The sequence below is a fragment of the Phoxinus phoxinus genome, assembly GCF_949152265.1.
Source record: "Phoxinus phoxinus genome assembly, chromosome: 4".
In the NCBI taxonomy this organism is placed as follows: domain Eukaryota; kingdom Metazoa; phylum Chordata; class Actinopteri; order Cypriniformes; family Leuciscidae; genus Phoxinus; species Phoxinus phoxinus.
Window position 1 is genome coordinate 33,199,537 of NC_136879.1, and position 19,240 is coordinate 33,218,776.

The 19,240-nt window shown below is 38.4% G+C and overlaps 2 protein-coding genes across 7 annotated transcripts in view; one reads left to right on the forward strand and one right to left on the reverse strand.

Annotated features, from left to right (window-relative positions):
• Positions 1-1,624, forward strand: part of synrg (synergin, gamma) — a 44,805-nt gene extending 43,181 nt beyond the window's left edge. For all 6 annotated transcript variants that reach the window (XM_079611166.1, XM_079611167.1, XM_079611170.1 and 3 more), the window contains one exon: positions 557-1,624. In XM_079611166.1, the coding sequence (XP_079467292.1) occupies positions 557-688 (132 nt within the window). In that variant the 3' untranslated portion in view covers positions 689-1,624. The remainder of the gene's footprint in view (positions 1-556) is intronic.
• A 1,813-nt stretch (positions 1,625-3,437) lies between these two features.
• dusp14 (dual specificity phosphatase 14) lies at positions 3,438-10,885 on the reverse strand. Its single transcript, XM_079611536.1, has 2 exons — positions 10,745-10,885; positions 3,438-4,341 (listed from the first exon to the last, which is right to left on the reverse strand). The coding sequence occupies exon 2, from the start codon at positions 4,221-4,223 to the stop codon at positions 3,573-3,575; it is 651 nt and encodes a 216-aa protein (XP_079467662.1). The 5' UTR covers positions 4,224-4,341; positions 10,745-10,885; the 3' UTR covers positions 3,438-3,572.
• Between the last annotated feature and the right edge of the window lie 8,355 nt (positions 10,886-19,240).

A 19,240-nucleotide genomic window follows, 5' to 3' on the forward strand; every position in this document is an offset into this window, starting at 1 on the left:
GAATATACATTTCTCATACAGTGTTAGTTATTAATTTACCTTTTAAAGATTGTTTTTAAAGATTACCTTTAGTTTGATGTTAGATGACCGCAATGCTAATCTAAATGTAAAAATAGGGTAGATAACCGACTTGATACCAATATATATTGGATTAAAACAAGATGAATTTGTATTGAACCTGGAACATTCTTTTAAACCCACCTTAAAAACTTAATCCCCTGGTTTCACAGACAAGGTTTAAGGCTAGTCCCAGACTTAAGTGCAATTAGCGTTCAGTTAAAACGGTTCAAACATGCATTTTTTACTGTAATCGCACATTACTGGTGTGCATCTTGAGACAGAAAAAATGTGTCAGTGCCATTGTTTTAAGGCACGTTTATAAAAGCTACTTCAAAGCCCTAATTGAAATAAGGCCTATTCCCGGCTTAATCTAAGCCTTGTTTGTGAAACCAGGCCAAAATCCTAGTAGATCACCCACAACCTGTCCCTATCATTAAGTCAGACTTTATTTTATAAAATAATTTTTCTCACCTTTTCTTGCACAAATCCTCTGCAGGCCTTTAATTCGGAGACGGACAACTTTAAGCTCATGTACGGAGGTCACCAGTACCACGCCAGCTGCGCTAACTTCTGGATCAACTGCGTGGAGCCCAAACCGCCGGGCCTCATCCTGCCCGACCTGCTCTAGAACCCCGAGCCGCCGCCTGAAGCATCATGGGAGTCACTTTAACTGTTTAACGCTGTTTGCCTTTCAACCGGTACAGCTCTCGCCACTTGAACATGCGGACGCAACTAGATCTAGATCTGCCATTGTCTGTAGGAAGATCAGATAAGATGTACTACTGAATAATAGTTTATTTAAAATATTGTAAATGTGTCTTTGCCTTTACCTTTTTGGATCTGACTCGGTCATGTACAGATGTGTCTGGTTGGTTGATTCTTTGCTGTTGATTTTTCTACCATGTGAAGGAAACACTGCGGAGCTGTTCTGCATGTTATCAATATTAGACTTTTAATATAAAATCCAAAATACAATGAAGGGAAAACGTTGGAAAGCATCAAAAACGTGTTGCAGATATTACTGAAATAAGAGAGAAACATTTAGACATTGGTGTTTTCTTTCATGTGTCGTTGTTTTCTGTTATAGTTGTGCTGGAACACAAGTCACTTTTGTAGTGGGTCTGGAAACGGTCCTTGAATGCTTGTGAGTTTCTGAGAATCTTTTCCAACGCATCAAAGCCTGGGAGCTGTTCTGAAATGTTTTGATATTTAGTGTTCTGAATTTAGATGTGACGCTTTTAAAGGACTTTGTTGTGTGACACTGAAGGAAATTCAAAAGTCTGGGAATGTAAGAGATGCAAAGTCAAGCCTTTTCCCCTTCTTCCGACTCAAGCAGAATGACTCTAAACTTTCATAATGAAGTAATTTCTTTTCATTGAGGCACTATTAATGAATTGATGAGGATACAAAAGAAATGGTTTTGTGTACACGATGGTCATTGGTGTTTTACTGAGGTCTTAATGGTCTTTTAATGCTCTTTATTGTCATTGTATCATAAATCAAGTTCAACTCATTAATTATTCTTAATTTATGAGCATTTTCTAATAAAATGATCCTGCGTGTCCGTGTATGTCTCTATTTCTGTTAATACTTGAAGCCAGTAAGGGCAAATTAAAGTCTTTGAATGTTAGTATTGAATACAAATGTGAAATGTGTGTGTCCCACATTAGAGCGATTACTCTGCACTTCTTCATCTGTATCAGGGCCAGCCTGTAACAACACGTCCCTCACACTGACTCAGCGCTGATAGCCGCCATTCACAGCAATATTACCTTGGCAACAGTTTCCAAGGGTACAAGACTTTGAATTTTTAACATTGTAAAAATACATTAAGATTTAGTCCCAGTCTGTGCATACAAAAGAAGAGTGATTTCTTTAAATCTATTTTTTCCCCAACATTTTGATGCTGTTTTGACAGGCTGTTAGCTGTCAAATCCAGAGTGCATGATGTTCTGTACTCGTCTTTATACACGTGACTAATAACCTTTATCCACATAGTCTTCGCTGAACAACAGGGATTCGATTTAATGAGACTTCCTGTTAATCCTGACATTCTACATACTTCATAGGAAGTGAAATTAAATTCTGTTCCATGCTCCTACACACTTAAAAATAAATATTCTAAAAGTAAATATTTGCAGAAATGCCATTGAAGAAAAAAATTAATTGGGTTTCCCAAAGAACCTTTCAGTAAACAATTTTTTTTTAATTCATTACGAAAACTAAACTTTGGTAGTGTGTTTAAGACTGTAAAAATACACAATTTATTTATATATATATATATAACATTTAAACTAAATTGTTTTAGTTTAGAACCTTTTACACAATTTAGGTATCATAATTTAAGGTATCATATTTTATTAATATTTTCCACAATTTAGGTATCATAGATGGAAGAAAGGCCTTCCATCCATTTAACAACAGCCAGTTCATCAGCCGTGTACTGTATACAGATTAAAGGGATATATTATTTTATCAACAAGTAAAACTATGTAATATTGCTGTAATTTGTACACATTTAAGATGTAAATATTAAAAAGTGTTCAAAAGAACAAGTAAAAAAACAAAACGAACCCTGAAAAAAGCACAAGGAATGCATTAAAATTTTACACCCTTTATTCATTTGATCACACTAATTAAATCTGGACTCTTTTACATGAAGTTTGTTATTTTTAACATGAATTAGTAAAAGCTTTGCTAGGAGTTCTGAGACTCATGTCCTCCGGTTATAATTACTGCTTCACTGCAGAAAACATTGGAAAGAAACATATTGAGTTAAAAATTAAAAACTGAGTAGAATTGCAAAAAAGACCAAATAGACAAAATATTATTCATTGAAAATATTACTTGCTTATGACTGCCATATTTATTCAACCTTTCAAAATGCAACTGTTTTGTATTCACAATGACGTCACAGATTCCAACACAGGGTTTATGGTATGCTCATTAAATTTTCCTTTAATATACACAAATAGTTTACAAAGGTGTTAAACTTTTCAGCTTCTTTCTAACTCTTCACAGAACTTCCCAAAACTGTTGTCTTTTTTTGTTTACTTTTTTTTCTGCACACCTTTAAATACACCTTGGAATATAATATATTTTTAATATATATGTATATATATTATTTGCAAATGCTACCAGTTATCAAGATCAGACTGCTGCCTCAACAAAGACGACAGCCGAAAGTGAAACAGCATCCTCAGAATATTACGTTTTGTAAGTCTTGAATTTCTGATTCTCAGCACTACACTTGGTTCCCAAAGTGCTCCAAAAACCGTTATCATCGCCAAGATTCATTTCAGCATTCAAGGATGAATTATAACTCCTGACCTCATGAAATATGCAGTCAAAGTGACTTCTTCCTCTTGAAAATGGACATAAGCACTACCGTCTGGCTTTATACTCTGGCAGAAGGGACACGTGGACGTACGGAGAGAGCCCGGAAGACAATGGAGTCAAAGATGGGTTGTCGGACCTGTCCTCTACGCTTGAACCGAAGTCCAAACCCCTCTTCACAAGCCCCAGAAAGGTGCCAAGGTCCTGCGGTCCCTCTCGTACACGTCGGGAATGACACCGTATGGTGTCTGGATCATTTTCACAGAGTTCCTGCCAAACAGTTTCCTCTCGTACTCAATGAGTTGTCGCCAGAACCCTCCATTAGGCCGAATGACGGGTCGGCGGGCCTTGACCCAGGCGTGAGCTTCGGCCAGGGAAACTCTGTGGTACTTCATGAGGTACGCCAAACAGAGTGAGGCGGAGCGGCTCACCCCAGCCGCGCAGTGCACCAGGACGGCTCCCCGTTTGCGGCCCACGCTGTGGATCTTATCAGCCACACTGTCAAAATAAAGCGAGATCGGCGAATGAGGCATGTCGGCCAGTGGCACTTTCACATACTCCATGTGCGGCCAGTTGAAGTTGGGCAGCTCGATGGTGGCGTTCACCACGCAGGTAATCCCTTTGGACAGGAGGAGGCTGCGGTTGGATGCCACATTCCCCCGGGCAAGGAACAGGGAAGGAGTGATCTGGGCGATGCCCCCCAACAGGCTGCTGGTCTCGGGCACCAGTCGCGGGACAGCCGTGGGCACCACTGAACTGCGGTGATGGTTATGGTGGTGGTGATGGTGATCTTGGTGGTGGAAGAACCCCTGACTTCGGGAACCCATAGAGGAGCGGAGAAAGGAGACAGAGAAATAGAAACCTTGAGGTGGCGCCAGGATGTCTTTCAGTTCTCCGTGGTCATCTCAAAGTGAATGATGAGATCATACAGACCGTTGGGTGCACCTAAAACAAACCAAGAGCAACACAAGTCAGTTGGTTTGGAATAACAAGTAGTTTGTTGTAGAACAAGTGCACAAAATTTATACATCGTATGTCCTTTGCGGGTTATGAACCTATAACCTTCTAGTTAGTCGTAAAAGCTCATATGATCAGATTACATCATAAGTAAGGAACATTTAGATGTATAAAGGCAAAAATTATGATATGAAAATGTTCTTTTGCGTACGCCAACTGAAAAGCATGTATGTGAAATTGAGGCGCTTGTTCACATAGAGCTTGAATTTAAGATTCAAGAACTGATTTATAAAATGCGTTTAGGGATTTTTGTGTGTGCATTTGGACATTTTATGATTCGTTTTTAAGAACATTTCAGAAATTACTACAGTTTTACTGTTTTAAAGTGGATGGGATTATAGACTGATCGTTATAGTTGCCCCGCCTATAGGCTACTGCCGTGACATCATCGTAAACGTGACAAACACAAACGAACAGTCGTTTAAAGCAAGTCGTTTAAAAAAAAGTTGTATGAACAAATGGTGGCTGTTGACTATTTATATCTAGTGGGATTGGTGTCTTGTGTTGCAAATCCAATGATGCTGGTAGTGACGATTCTCTCTGACCAATCAGTGATCTGCAGTGTTCACACGTCACATTTGAGTCATATGTCCATTTGAATTTGAAGACATTTTAAGAGTCCAGAGAGGTGCTTTACAAGAGTCGATGACTGAAGCTTCTTCGACGATGGTAAAACAACATTAGCATGGCTGAATGCTGGTTTAATGGACGTAATTGCTGTATGTACCCAGCAGATGTGCCCTTCTGTCAGACTCACGTCCCTTGAGCTGTGCACGAGAGTGTGGGGGCCATACGGAGCAAGTGTTTACTGGAGCCTGGAGAACCCTTATTAATCAAACCAAGAACAAGGCTCGAAACCTGTTATACGCGAATACACTGTCTGACAGAGGCTTGATGTATCGCACAGAACAAGAGGGCAGCCCAGTGCCTCAGTCTACAGGAAAAACACCTTTTGGAGTTGTAAAGCTGACAATGATTTGACTGAATAACAATTCTTTACTAAAAAAAAATCCATACATTATGAAACTTTAAATTTGGTCATGGTTTGGTTCAATCTGAATAAATTATTTTGCCCCAAGAAGTTGTGGTTTACAGTGATTTTATGAAAAGTGAAGGGCATTGTTAGGCACGAAGCAGAGCGGAGAATCACTGCAATCCACAGCTTCGTGGACTTATTGTCTTTATAGAAACATGTTGAGCATACCTGGCAAGATCTCATAAAATAAACACACAGCAACAAAAATGTAATAATTTATTGATAACAAATAGCAGAAAGGTTGCCAAGAATCACACATGCAATGGAAAGCATGCTTGGTGCAGTAATACTATTGTAATGAGGTGACATGTATGTGTTTATAGAGTATTTTACAATAACTTTAAACACGACTCAATCAAGGTTAAATAAGACCTGAATTAATTAACCTGTGTTGTCCAAGTCTAAGATGATCCAACTTTTTTGCCTCAGATTTTAAAATTCCCATTACTTTATACCAGCATATTTAAGGTTAATCCAAGGCCATGATCAGTTCTTTATTCAGGGATATGCAATAAATGTTTTAACATGGATGAAGAAGTTACATTTTTCAAGAGTTCTTGTCAAACGTGCTCCTAATTGAAGAATCATCCATTAATGAACGCAAAGAGTATTACTATAATTTTATCATTATAATTAAGTATCATTATAATTGATGCACTGAATTTTCTTTGTCAGATTGATGCATGCATTTTTACACCCCGAGCTAAAAGACTTGCTTAAAATCAATGTCCCTATCACGCACTAACACATATATAAAATTACTTCAAAATGCACTAGAACAAGTTCATTTCTAGCATGCCTTGGGGGTTTAACCAACAAACATGTCATTGTGATCGGAGTAAAGGCATGCCTGAAAAAACTCTTTGTCTTCTGAAAATGTGAGTGAAGCACACAGCGGAAGGTTGTGTTCTGGACCCAACGATCATGTTCTCAGGTAACACAATCATTCAGTCGTCAATTTTGGCCCTCAGAAGCCCCTGTGGATTCCAAGTGTGCTTTAATCTGCATCCTCCGATTTCTTGAGCTCGAGTCGCTGGCAGGCATGGACAACTACTGAGTGTAGAGCATCTGTTTTTACAGCCTACCTTTCAGACGTCAACATGTTTTATTGAAAGGCAGACGGTCTACTTATGTCTTGTGTGCTGCGTCATGCCTGAGGGCTCTATAACATTCATATCATTTGCAGTGGACTGACCCTTAATAGTATGCCACAAATATCAAACCAATCATGTTAAATTAGAATTACATCTGATGTCTGTGCAAACGGCAGCTGTGCTGTGCTAGTTCCCCACCGTGTTTCAGAGCTGCAGATGGCTTGACGCTTTATATGGCCACTTCTGCTGTGCGTTTCACCATATATTTTATTTCATTGAGTTTAATCAATTGACAATGTTATATTTATAATATATATATATATTGTTAATGTCATATTTTTATGTGATAATTATGATTATGATCTAATAATAAACAAATATTGTATTAATGAATTGCATTAAATTGATAGTATTCCTGAAATGCACACTGGGCACAAGGGCACTTCCATAAATTGATGGTCCTTTTGCCACTGTGTCTGCTATACTGTGTTTGCATTAATAAAACCCATCTGCCCCAGTTTGTGCTGGCTGTCTCCCTGAGCCTTCCTCTACATCAATGAAAAACAGCCCGCCTGCCATTCTCAAGGGACTCTGATCGCAATAACATCTACAGTCTCTACCATCCTTTCAAACGGGCACACAGTCTCTCTTCTCTCTGGCTGTCACTCAATTCTCACACTGAAATCACTGAATTCGGATGCCACGTGTGGTGCCGCACAGACTCTTCTTCACAGCTTATGGGCTTGTTAACACTAAAGGGCGGGCAGTGTCATTGTGACTAAGTGTTCTTGGGTAAATTGTAGCTTTCGAATCAAGTATGGCATCATAGTCATCCCAGACAGCAACATAGTGTCGGCCCAGATCCGGCTCACATCTGGTCCGCATTGAATCCACATGTACCAGATGTGAGCCGGATCTGGGATGTCAGTTCAGATGTCGTCATGTCATTTGTTATTGCTTATCTTGTGAACGAATGTCATTGGTGCATATTTGAGTGTTGTGCTTTTTTATTTTCAACTTACTTTCAACTCTTGAGTGTGTAATGTTGCTGTTCGAGCATGAAAAAGGTCTGCAATTTTACAAAGCACAAAGTCACTCCAAAGGGAGTTATTCTCTATATCAGTAAACACTGTTTCTGAACTCCCCGAAACGCCTCGATTGTAGCCTTGAGTTTTCTTCCAGGAATGTACACATCTCAATATTTCTCATTTAAATAATTCCTGGTCAAGTTGCATTAGTAGTGAGTTGTCACAATGTCTAAGAGACAATATTTTTCCACCCCGAATCTAAACCCCCTATTTTTGGCCTGCCTAAGTCGGACGAACTGAGGAAACAGTGGTTAAAATGTATTCTTAACACTGTTCCTCAGTAGTATACAACCATAACCTATTGTTGTTCTCCCCATTTTTTCTGCTTTCTGAACCATGCATGATGCAGGTCAGATGTTATAAATGAGATTTTATGTAAGAGACACTGTGAAACGTCCTGCACAAGTAGTGCATGCGAAGGTGGTTCATCTTGTTCTTCTTGACTTTCATTATTGAACTCAGACTCGAACTGATATTGCCAAACTGACACCATTACAGTAGTGTTTAAAGTACTTCAGGAAGCCTTCAGAGCTGATACTCGCTGGTTATGGTAAGGGGTGTTACATTTCCAACACATGATCTAAGCGGTAGACCAATCACAAAGAAACCAAAACTAAAGCAAAGCAGCAGGTGAAAAAAGGTGCGGCAACAATGTAAATTGTAAAAAAAATAGCTTTTTAAAAAAAAAGTTAAATTATGTAAACATATTACCCCATAAACAAAACGATTTACTTGTAAATTAGCATAAAAGGACCCCCTTAAGAACTATTGTGGAGGGGAAGCGGAAGGTTTTTTAAAAGATTCATTTCTGGTGCCGTGACCCAATGACTACTGTAGGTGTTGAGGAATAAAGGCTTGATATATAAGAGCAAAGATGAATCTCAGCAACCCAAAGTACTGGTAAGGTCAAAGGCCTCACTGCTGACTATCACAGCTATTTATACAAGTAAGTGAATATAGAAGTGGGAAGAGAAGAAAGAGAGGAAATGAAGGGACATAGGCCTGCTCTTTTTGCATTACTTTTTGCTGAATGCATTGCTTCTAAACATGAAGCAGTTGTAGGAATATGAAAATATCATACCAAATCTTTCATTCCAAGTCTTGTATAACACCAAAGAAAAGATTTTGAAAAACTGAAAATGACCAGGCGATGGATGTCAAGCTTAAAAAAAAGAACAAACGATCTATCTAAAAAGATATTCATATGACTCAATATGAAAGTCACTCTGCAGTGGTTCGGGTATGAGAGAAAAATGTATGGGGAAAAAAAGCTACAAGATATCTTCTTTTGTTTTCCATGGTTGAAAGAAAGTCATACAGGTTTGGAATGACATGAGAGCGGCACTAGCAAATGCATTGCAACTATTTCTTCAAAGATAAATGTGTGCTTCTTATATTTTATTATCAAAACACAATGTCTAAAGGCACTAAAATTACAAGTAAATTAGAAGAAACCACTTAATCTTAAATTAATGTATTTTACATTGGGCAGCAAGCAATTTTGCTACAAACGCAGTAAATCATTTTCTCCACCTGTGGAGTGGCGTGCACACGTATTCATGGCATGACAGTTATGGGCTGCTATGTCAACCTCATCCGCACCCATACAGGCACTCATCACTCAGTGTGTGACTCTGGATCTGCCAACACTAGTGCACATCACAGATTCAGTGCCGCAGGTCTCGGATTCTGTGTGTGGAAATACTCCCAGAGTCTGATTCCACCTCCGCAAGCATTAATGGGAATGAGAGACACCTGCTGAGAAACTCGAGCCCCAAAATGGCAGCCCTTCTTCCACACCAAATGTGGAAAACAGGAAACTAAACCTGAGCCGTGTTTACTCTACCAGCTTAATCTTGTCAATGGCCTAATGAAACAATCCATGCTCATTCAACAAGTGATTCCAACATAAAGATTTAGTGACACTTTAGATGCAAATATTTTAAAGATTTACATTTTATTATGCTGGAGATAAAACAGACAATCTGCCTAACAGGTCTATCAGTCCTGTTTCTCCTTAAATAATGGGTTTTCTATAATCATAAAAGAAAATACAATACTATATTGCACTGTTAATTTTTACATTTCTGTGAATTTCTAATTATTATGGTCGACCAATTATTATTTAAGTGGTCGACAAATATAGGTTTTTCAATGACCGATACCCATGCCGATATCCATACAGCAAGGTGACTGATACATAAAAATGTACTGAATCCCAAAATGAATATTAATTTTACACAATATAGTTTGGTTTAAAGTACCAATAAAACAAAACACACTTGGACAGATTTGTGATTAACATAATTATTTTAAAAGATGCAACACAAATATTTATTTGTTCACAAACCAGATATAGCTTGTTTAGAGCATACAATGATTTTGAGTTGTAAAATATTTATTTGGACATGTAAAATTAATTTTTTGTATTTAATTTAATTTCGATTTTATCAGGTGTAAAAACTGCGAGTTTCTGGAGTGTGTTATTTGTTAAGAGTGAACAACATGATTGTTGGAAAAAAATCATTAAAGAAAGCTGGAAAACCTTAGCGACAATAATATTATAACATGTCAACACTGAGGTGAGAGGAAGAGGTTAATGCCAGTGAATGAGTGTAGATCGTATTTTGTTGCATTGAGCGCTTCATGTCTGACTCAGTCACGCACAGCAACCTGTTCCATCAATGGCATCCATGACACATTTCCAAAAAAGCATTTGAATGAGAAATATTACTACTAAATATCTACAACTGATACGACGGTGAACCTGTTGGCTGCTCAATTTGAAAGGACCTAAGTGTAGTTCAAAGTCTAGTGACGGAAAATTATTAAAGCATCGTTGAGAACATGGCAAAAACATCACGCAAAATTACAACTAGCTCCACGCACGCGAACTGTTTGTCTTCACTTTGCGCATTTGCTTTTTCTTTCATAGAAGCAGAAAACGCATAACATTTTGTGTCGGACAAACACACTTGTAAATACGTTACATTCCGAGATTTAAAGACATAAACATTACAAAAGCGACATACACTGTTGCGTCAACATCAGCGTAGACTCTGTTTAACAAGATTACTCGTGTTCCTCTGAACCAAAGAACAGACTCAACTTACCTCACACACAAAACATTGTCCTCTGAAATTTTACACGGGTTACACATTCACTTGATGGCAGAATGTAGGCTATCTATCACGCAAACAATCTGATATTTCGGGAATATTCCGTAAAATTTGACAACTCCACGCACTTCCCCGTGATGGAGATGAGCGCGCGCGCGTATCTATGGTGCGTATGACAACAGGAAATTTTCTATTGGGAAAACATACGCTTAAAGAGCACAGAAGCGCCTCCCCCGTCCAACACTACAGCCAGTCAGTCCTCATACTGTCACATCACGATCCACACTCAGCTGCAAATATGACAAGACATTCTCAGCAACAAACATCATGTGGACATGAGAATTACGCCACTATAATAAATGTAAAGAGCCTCAGGCACATCATATTTATGAGGGTGGTGCAAATATACAGGTCATTTTACTGGAGTTCAGAATATAATATCTATTTTAAACTCATTTAGTAATTACTGTTGGATTAATTGTATTTGTAGACCAGTTGCCAGTATTTTAGATGCTGTTTGTCAATATAGGACTAAAAGGAAACACTAAAAAGATAAAGAACAAGCAACGAATCATAACTTTCAGAGTTTATGGATTGTACATTTCTCAAATAAAACACAATCTCCTATTGTCAAATTATAAAGACGTTTAAATGAATTGTTAACTCATGATTTAGAATTATGTTATTTACTCACTTCTTTGGAACATAAAATTTGTATTTTGCATAAAATACAGCCAATAAAACATGAAATTGTCATGACTTTCTCAGTAAGGATTTTTTTAGGCGTTTTATATGTAGCAATGTTGTTTTTCTTTTAAGCCACCATGAAATCAAAATGGACAATTATATATTTTTTTACAGAATATTGCAGTATTTATAATAAAATGCTTTGTCTGTGCACATCATTATACTTTTAAAATTCCATGTGCCCTCATAATCTTTAATCAAATTAACAGTTAACATCATAACTTCTCTGATGCCGTGTTTACTGGCGCGAGGGCGGGACAACCTGTCAGTCACATGAGATCGACCACTAGTAAACCACAACCATCCAATCAATTCCCCACCAACAAAATCAAGTCCCAGCAACATTTTTCTAGTTCAAAGGTCTGTTTCATTTGGATGTCACAATAGGGAAGAAAAGACTATAGCATAGTCTGTTTCATGCTAACTTTAGTGAAATTTATTATAACGTGGTACTGAGAACATTTTTATTATGTGTAACCCGTCCTACTCGACCCACTCTGAGCGGGTTTGGAACCGGGGTCACAGGACATGGGAGACAGGTGCACTAATAAGGACACTAAAGACTGCAGCCTCTAGCGCACCTCTTGAGGCCAGGGGAGTGAGGTTTACACACACAGATCTTACTGGTCTACGTCCGTTACACTCACCCCCGCCTACACCTCACTCCCACCTGGGTCACGGCACCAAATGTAACTGGTCCTACTTGACCCAACCGGGGTCTCTGGCAAGGGAGGGAAGCGTGCTAACAAGAATGCAAAAGACCGCAGACTCTAGCGTCGCCTCTTGGGATTAGGGGAGTGAGGTTTACATGCACAGCTGGCATACGCCCGTTACATATGGAGCAAAGCAGCCTGAACATCTCATTTTGTGTTCCATGGAATCAATTAAGTCATACAGGTTTGGAAAAACATGAGGGTGTGTAAATGATGACATCATTTTCAGTTATTTCTATTTCTCTGCCCACCCATCTAATGAATGGATAAATCTTGACTCATACACAAACAGATTATAAATTGAATAATGATAGCTTGAACGAAGATCATTTTAACTTGAAATTCATTTAATTAATTTTCATCTGTTGATTTATGTCTGGGAGTCTGACACTTTACATTCACCGTAATAACACTTAAGCCAGAACACATTGGCATGAGCAGTTTCTGGAATGATCTCTCAAACGCAAACGTCATGCCTATCGAGGTCAATAATGCTAAGCTTCAATCTGAGATGCTTTGCCGTTACAGTGCTACAAGAATTTGAGGCACAGAACTCAAACTCTTCATTTGAGATACCTCACCTCGGAGGCAAACACAGAGCTGTACTGTTTGGATTTCCAGGATAACCGTAGTGGCGTCAAAGGCAGGAACATTTTGAAAAGAGAGAGGACAAAGACTGAAAGAGTCATTGACACACCTGATACTCTCTGCTGGGGAGAGAGCTCAAGCGGGTCACTGCTTTCCTGTTGCTCTGAACAATGCAGGCATTGCAACTACTGGTGTATATATATATATATACCGCTTGTGTAAAGGAGGATGCAGAATAATGTCATTTATCTTGATTTCTTTTAAAGACCATACACAGAAAAATGGTACAAAAACTGGCACTGGGACAGTACCCTTTAAATAGGTTCTAAAATGTACCATTTAGGTACTAAAATTATACACTTTTGGTACCAATATGTACATTTGAGGTACTAATATGCACTCTTTAGGTACAAAGGTGTACCTTTTGAAAGGGTACAGCCTCAGTGATAGCTTTTAAACCTTTTTTTCTGAGAGTGTAGGAAAGTAAAAATCAAAGTTTTGTGGCTTTAATTTAAGGCTATTAAGGCTATACATTACACATTGCTGCCAATGCTGAAAACATTCAGCAATATACACCTTTCTTATGTCACATATCCATTTTCTTGTGCACTGAAAAAACACTGCAGAGCAAAGAGGACACTGAAAAAGCGCTGACAGACAGAGCAGGTTACTTGAAAAAGTCTCAGCTTTCAAATTCTGTCAATTTTATTTCAAAATTCAACAATAAATACAGTTTGTAGCTCTTTAATGTGGCGTGCCAATCTGTCTTCTTTTGTATTACTAGTTACAGCACCAAATAAACATGAATAAACATGAGAAGCAATGTTAAAGGATACAGTACAGCTTAATGAAATGTCTCATGTAATCGTTCAAGGAGTGTTTCAACTGCGGAAAGATGGGATTATGAACAATGTCACGTAAAGCCAACCAACCAGCATGTTAGTTAGCTAGAAAAATGAACTCTAGAGAGCATTTTCCTAAATATATGCACTATATTACATATTTATATATTTTTAATCTTATTTCATGAAAAAAATTATAAGATTATTATCATTTATCATTTTAACCTACTGTACATGCATAAGCTACAAATTAACATACACAAAACAATCCTATTGACATTAAAGTCAACATGAAATCAAAACGGACCCTTATTTACTTTATGACCTACGCATATTTCTGGTGTTCGTAATTTTTTATATTAATAAACTTTAATTTTCTCCACTAAAACAATTTAGCTCTCATATAGAGACAAACTTTCACAATCCCAAATATTCCCAGATGATATGGTCCCCATTTTAAATATTCTATGTGCTTTGATAGTCACGTTTCTGTTAAACTGAGCATATATTTTTTGTAAACCATTTATGACATCCATAAATCTGTGTTGCTAGTTAGCTGTTGCAACAATTATATTACTAAACAATGTAATTGATGTGCATCTGAGAAGCCAAATACATTAATAACAATCAGTTTAGAGGAAACATGATTGCTGGAGAGGAATGTGATACTCACTGGCATGAGGATGATCATTGTTCAAAAAGGAACAGCGATAGATGGAGAAAATGACAGAGAGAGAGAGAAAGAGAGAGAGAGAGGGCTGAGCCACAGAGACAAGACTAAAATGAGACTAAAATGTCAGATGAGTCACAGTCGTTCCAGTGAGACTGAGCTTTAATATGTTTCTACTGGCTTAAATGGAGGCAGAAACTTTACTGTGATGCTGTTGGGAAACAAGCCATAATCTGATCTAAATGGAGCCTCTCAACACCATACTCGACGAGGAGAATAAACATATATCTGACCTACTGAAAACAAAAGCCCATGACACATTCTCAGAGTTCAGATGCCATTCTGTCACCAAGACAACGCTAACTCATCTCTTTGTATTTAGCCAATATTTAATTAAATCACTGGGAAAGAATTTCAAACCTGGCAGCAAACCCATTCCACTGCCCTTATGTGAGAGCTGGACCAGAAATACACGTGGTGTGCCAGGCATGCTGGAAGAGCTCCAGAGTATCCCAGCTCTCCAGAGACACACACTCTCCCATCTCCCAAAATCTCCCTTCAGATGGACAGGCTGAAGTTGGGTGGTTTGGCCTTGCCTCAGGCATCTGTTAACACATCTAGACATCTTGCCCATGAGCACACAGATCCAGTGCCCACAGCTGTAACCAGATCTCTGGATTAATTGAATGTACCGGGTTCAGAACAAGTTAAGCTCTATCAACAGCATCTGCGCCGTGATCAAAGCCACGTTTCCTTTCGTCTTGGCCCTCAGTTTGTAAGCAAATAAAAGTGCAATTACAGTTATGAACGCACAATGAAAGTCTATGGTGTTTGGGAGGTATTCAATGCAGTGTGCAACTATTAATGTTATAATGTTTAAGTCAGGTTGTGCTACTTTTCAAACTTTTGTGTACTTTGATGTTTATTCCAGTGCAATGCTTTGCCCCACAAACTTCCATTTAAGTGCAATACTGTGATTTTTTGCTTGATTTAGAAACAGAGATAGAGATACAAATATATTTTTGTGGTACCAAAGCAAGGAAATGCCTCAGATAGGCTACTGATTATAGACTTTATGGGATGATGCCATATAAGTTTTCTGTAAATACATTTTTACAAATGTAAACAAGGCTTATATATACATGTACAGTTCGTTCAATAGCTCCTGTAATTTCTAATTTCACAACCCATAGTCCGGTTTGTTTGTTACCAGCATTTTTTTGAAAGACATATTTTCAACATTCAATTGATCAACACAAAGCTATACAACAGTACAACCCATGAACAGACTTTGATCCCTTACCGCCTAACTTTCATTCTGAAAAAATAAATACAACTGAACTTGTATTAAAACCTGAACATTCCTTTAAAGCAGTAGTTCTTAACCAGGGACCCACTAGGGGGCCTGAACAAACTTCCAAAGGTGGTCAAGATGACAACAAATTATTATTTAAAGAGGCTTTTAACATTTTCAACGTTCTTCAGAGTGTAATGTTGCTGTTTGAGCATGTGTAACCCCTCTGGTCTTACTCGCACCGCTCCGAGTGGGATTCGAAGCGGTGTTTCCGGCATGGGAGGTATTAGGTGTGCAAACATGGAGGACACTAGTGCCTCTTGAGGCCATGGGAGTGAGGTTTACTCGCACAGCTCTTATTAGCTTACTACTCTCGAGTTTACTTCTGGAAACGTACACATCACAATTTTCCTCATTTAAATAATTCCCACCCAAGGCATAGGCAAAAGGCGATATCAATGGAAACTCATCCCACCACAGCGGAACAGAGAGAGAGAAGTGTCTGGAAAGTGATTTTGTACCTTGTTGTGACGAAGTCACCAGTCGCCGCTCATTCACTGAGGTTCAGCTCTTAGTAGAAACACAGTGCTTTACTTACAGCCTCAAATCAATAGAGAGAAAGAGAAAGAGGGAGGTAAACAGCGCTAAGAGCATTTCCCTCAGACGACTGATGTAATTTCCATAAAAATGAGACAATTAGGAAGTGGTGAGAGGACATAAAACAAGGACAGAGGGCCGTGGAAAAGACGACAAATCCATTGCCAGAAACATGCATCCACACAAACCTTAGTAAATAAATCATATCACCATCCTAAAGCATTCATGAAGCTGCTATGACCAGTTTGTGAATAAACTCTTCTTCTGAGTCAGATCTTTTCAAATGAATCATACCGATTAATAAAAAGAATTCTCACCCAAGGCATATGCAAAAAAAAAAAAGAAGAAGGATGAGGCCTGGTTGAGTTGCATTAGTAGTGTGTTGAAATAAGGTTATTGTAAGGTGTTTGGTCAAAGAGATTGAGAACCACAGCTTTAAGTCAACATAAAATCCCAAATGACCCAATTTTCTCTCTAAAACACAGTTGTAGTCTTATTGTCAAAGATTCATTAGTACATGTACTTCAATAAATCAATAATCACTCATCAAAATGCCTCTGAAATGACTTTTCCATTGACATCCCCAGGACATCTCGAGTTTCAAATGATGGGTGTCTGGTAAGTATGGACACTTTTCACAATGCAATCAATGCCATTATGATCAAAATTCAGTCCAGCTCTGCAAGTTCTTCTTGTGAGCATCCCGTTTGATGTCACATTACAGAAGTTAAATGGGTTGAGAGAATATCATTTCAAGAGCAAATTCTAATGTAGGCCATGCCCAACAAACTATAGTGTACAATGTCTGTAAGAAGGAGCCTAATTTGCAATCCAATTAAGGCAACGTTCTTGCTGGTGGTACAAATATTCATTCTAGCAGAATTGGATTAACAATGAATAGACATGAAGCCTATTTTTGGCTACTGACGCAATTCTTCCCTCCCAGAGAGCTGCTAATGCAGTCCGGTGTCTGATCCCAAAGGCACCCGTGTCTCTCCAGCTGTGCTAGCAGCGGTGAACAGCCTCCATGACATTACTACAGTCCTCAGCTCCAGCTGTCCCTGCATGTCAGACATCTCCGCCTCCAAGTAACGAATTAGCAAGCGGATTTATACAGGACTGCGTGCGTATAGCCGATTAACACACACCAGTTCGACAAACCCTGGCTGTGTACAGACTAAAGTGTGCTGTTAAGAGCTCAGTTACAACAACACCATTGTTGTTTCGTTTTAGCAAGTACACATTGAACAAACTGAATGTCTGAATGAGGATTAAGGTGCTTATTCTCAAGTTAGAGAAGGATTTGTTGGGTGAAAAGACGTTGAGGAGAGATGCAGAGCTTCAGTGCTGAGCTCAGTCATGACTCCTCAGCCGAGCAATGAGCATGTGTAACAGTATGAGGAGTGTGTGTGTGTGTCCACTCTCTCGCCGTCCCTCCTCCCTTGAGCCGATCCTCTTTCAGACTACAGCTCTAGAATGCCACGGACCTGGTTTCCAAGGAAACCGTGAGTGTTGACAACAGAAGACAAGTTTATATCCATGTTAATCGCTGCCTAGCAATAAAGGCGAAGCATTTGCCAATGGCGCAGACACTTAAAAAGGTGAAATTTACTTTCTTAACCACGTTCTTGGTTATATTGTGAATGATTTATCAGTGCATGTTACTTCAAATAATAAAAAAAGTCAAAATGTAATAATTAGTTTCACCTTCAAAATGACTTTTCCTTCTTCTAACTCTCGCCAACCTCTATTGCTTTAATTATTAGCGACCAATTTTCAAAATCTTGTCAATTCCAATAGATGACATTCTACTTGGCACCCGTTTTTACCCGAATCTACAGTATTTGCTTTACATGTTATTCCAAAGACAAAAATATAATTATGACTTGCATCATTCATCAAATTGCCAAAATAAAAACCGATTAAACCAGTCGGAGCGGGTCTATGTTTAACTGGTCTTTTGACCTAATCTGATCTACCTTTTTATGGCACTTCACATTTAGGTATTAATCAGACAATTTATAATTCCTGATCAACAGCGATAAGCAGTGCTGAGGTTATGTGTAGAGTGTGTAATGCTAGCGGTATGCTTAGCTAGAATGCTTGCACAGTTAGGCTAGCTTGCAAAATGTAATTCAAGTTTTTAAAAAAACACAAAGAACAAACATTTTGTAATTTCACAATTTACTGTACAACATGATTTGTGCGATTCACAACTTAAAATTTAGTGTGTTTTTTGCATGTAACAATTTAAAAAACATTTACGTTCATAATAACAGTTCAGGGGACAAAGCGATTTAGTGATTTCTAATCAGGCACTGAATGAGTACCACACTCTTCCAGTCAACTGAATCTCTTTAGGGTGCCTGTGCGGACTTGATTGAATGAACAGGTTGAATTCTTAATGACACTGGAAGTCGGAAACTCATTCCACCACAGCGGAACAGAGAGAGAGAAGTGTCTGGAAAGTGATTTTGTACCTGGTTGTGAAGAAGTCACCAGTCGCCGCTCATTCACTGAGGTTCAGCTCTTAGTAGAGAAACAGTGCTTTACTTACAGCCTCAAATCAATAGAGAGAAAGAGGGAGGTAAACAGCGCTAAGAGCATTTCCCTCAGACGACTGATGCAATTTTCATAAAAATTAGACGATTAGGAGGTGATTATTATAAATCTAGGACAGAGGGCCGTGGAAAAGACGACAAATCCATTGCCAGAAACATGCATCCCCACAAACCTTAGTAAATAAATCATATCATCACCATCCTGTAAAGCATTCATGAAGCTGCTATGACCAGTTTGTGAATAAACTCTTCTTCTGAGTCAGATCTTTTAAAATGAATCGATACTAATAAATGATTTGCTGACAAATCAACTCACTGACTCAATCCTTTGTCACACAAAGCTATCGTAAGACTTTCAATTTATCAAGTCAGAATTTAGAACTTAAAAGATTAGTTACAAGATTAGATCACTCAAAAATGTTAATTCTGTCATCAATTACTCACGTCTCACCCTCATGTCGTTCCAAACCCACAAGAC

Coding starts and splice junctions, on each gene's coding strand:
- dusp14 (XM_079611536.1), bottom strand. CDS start 4,223: ATGGGTTCCCGAAGTCAGGGGTTCTTCCACCACCAAGATCACCATCAC.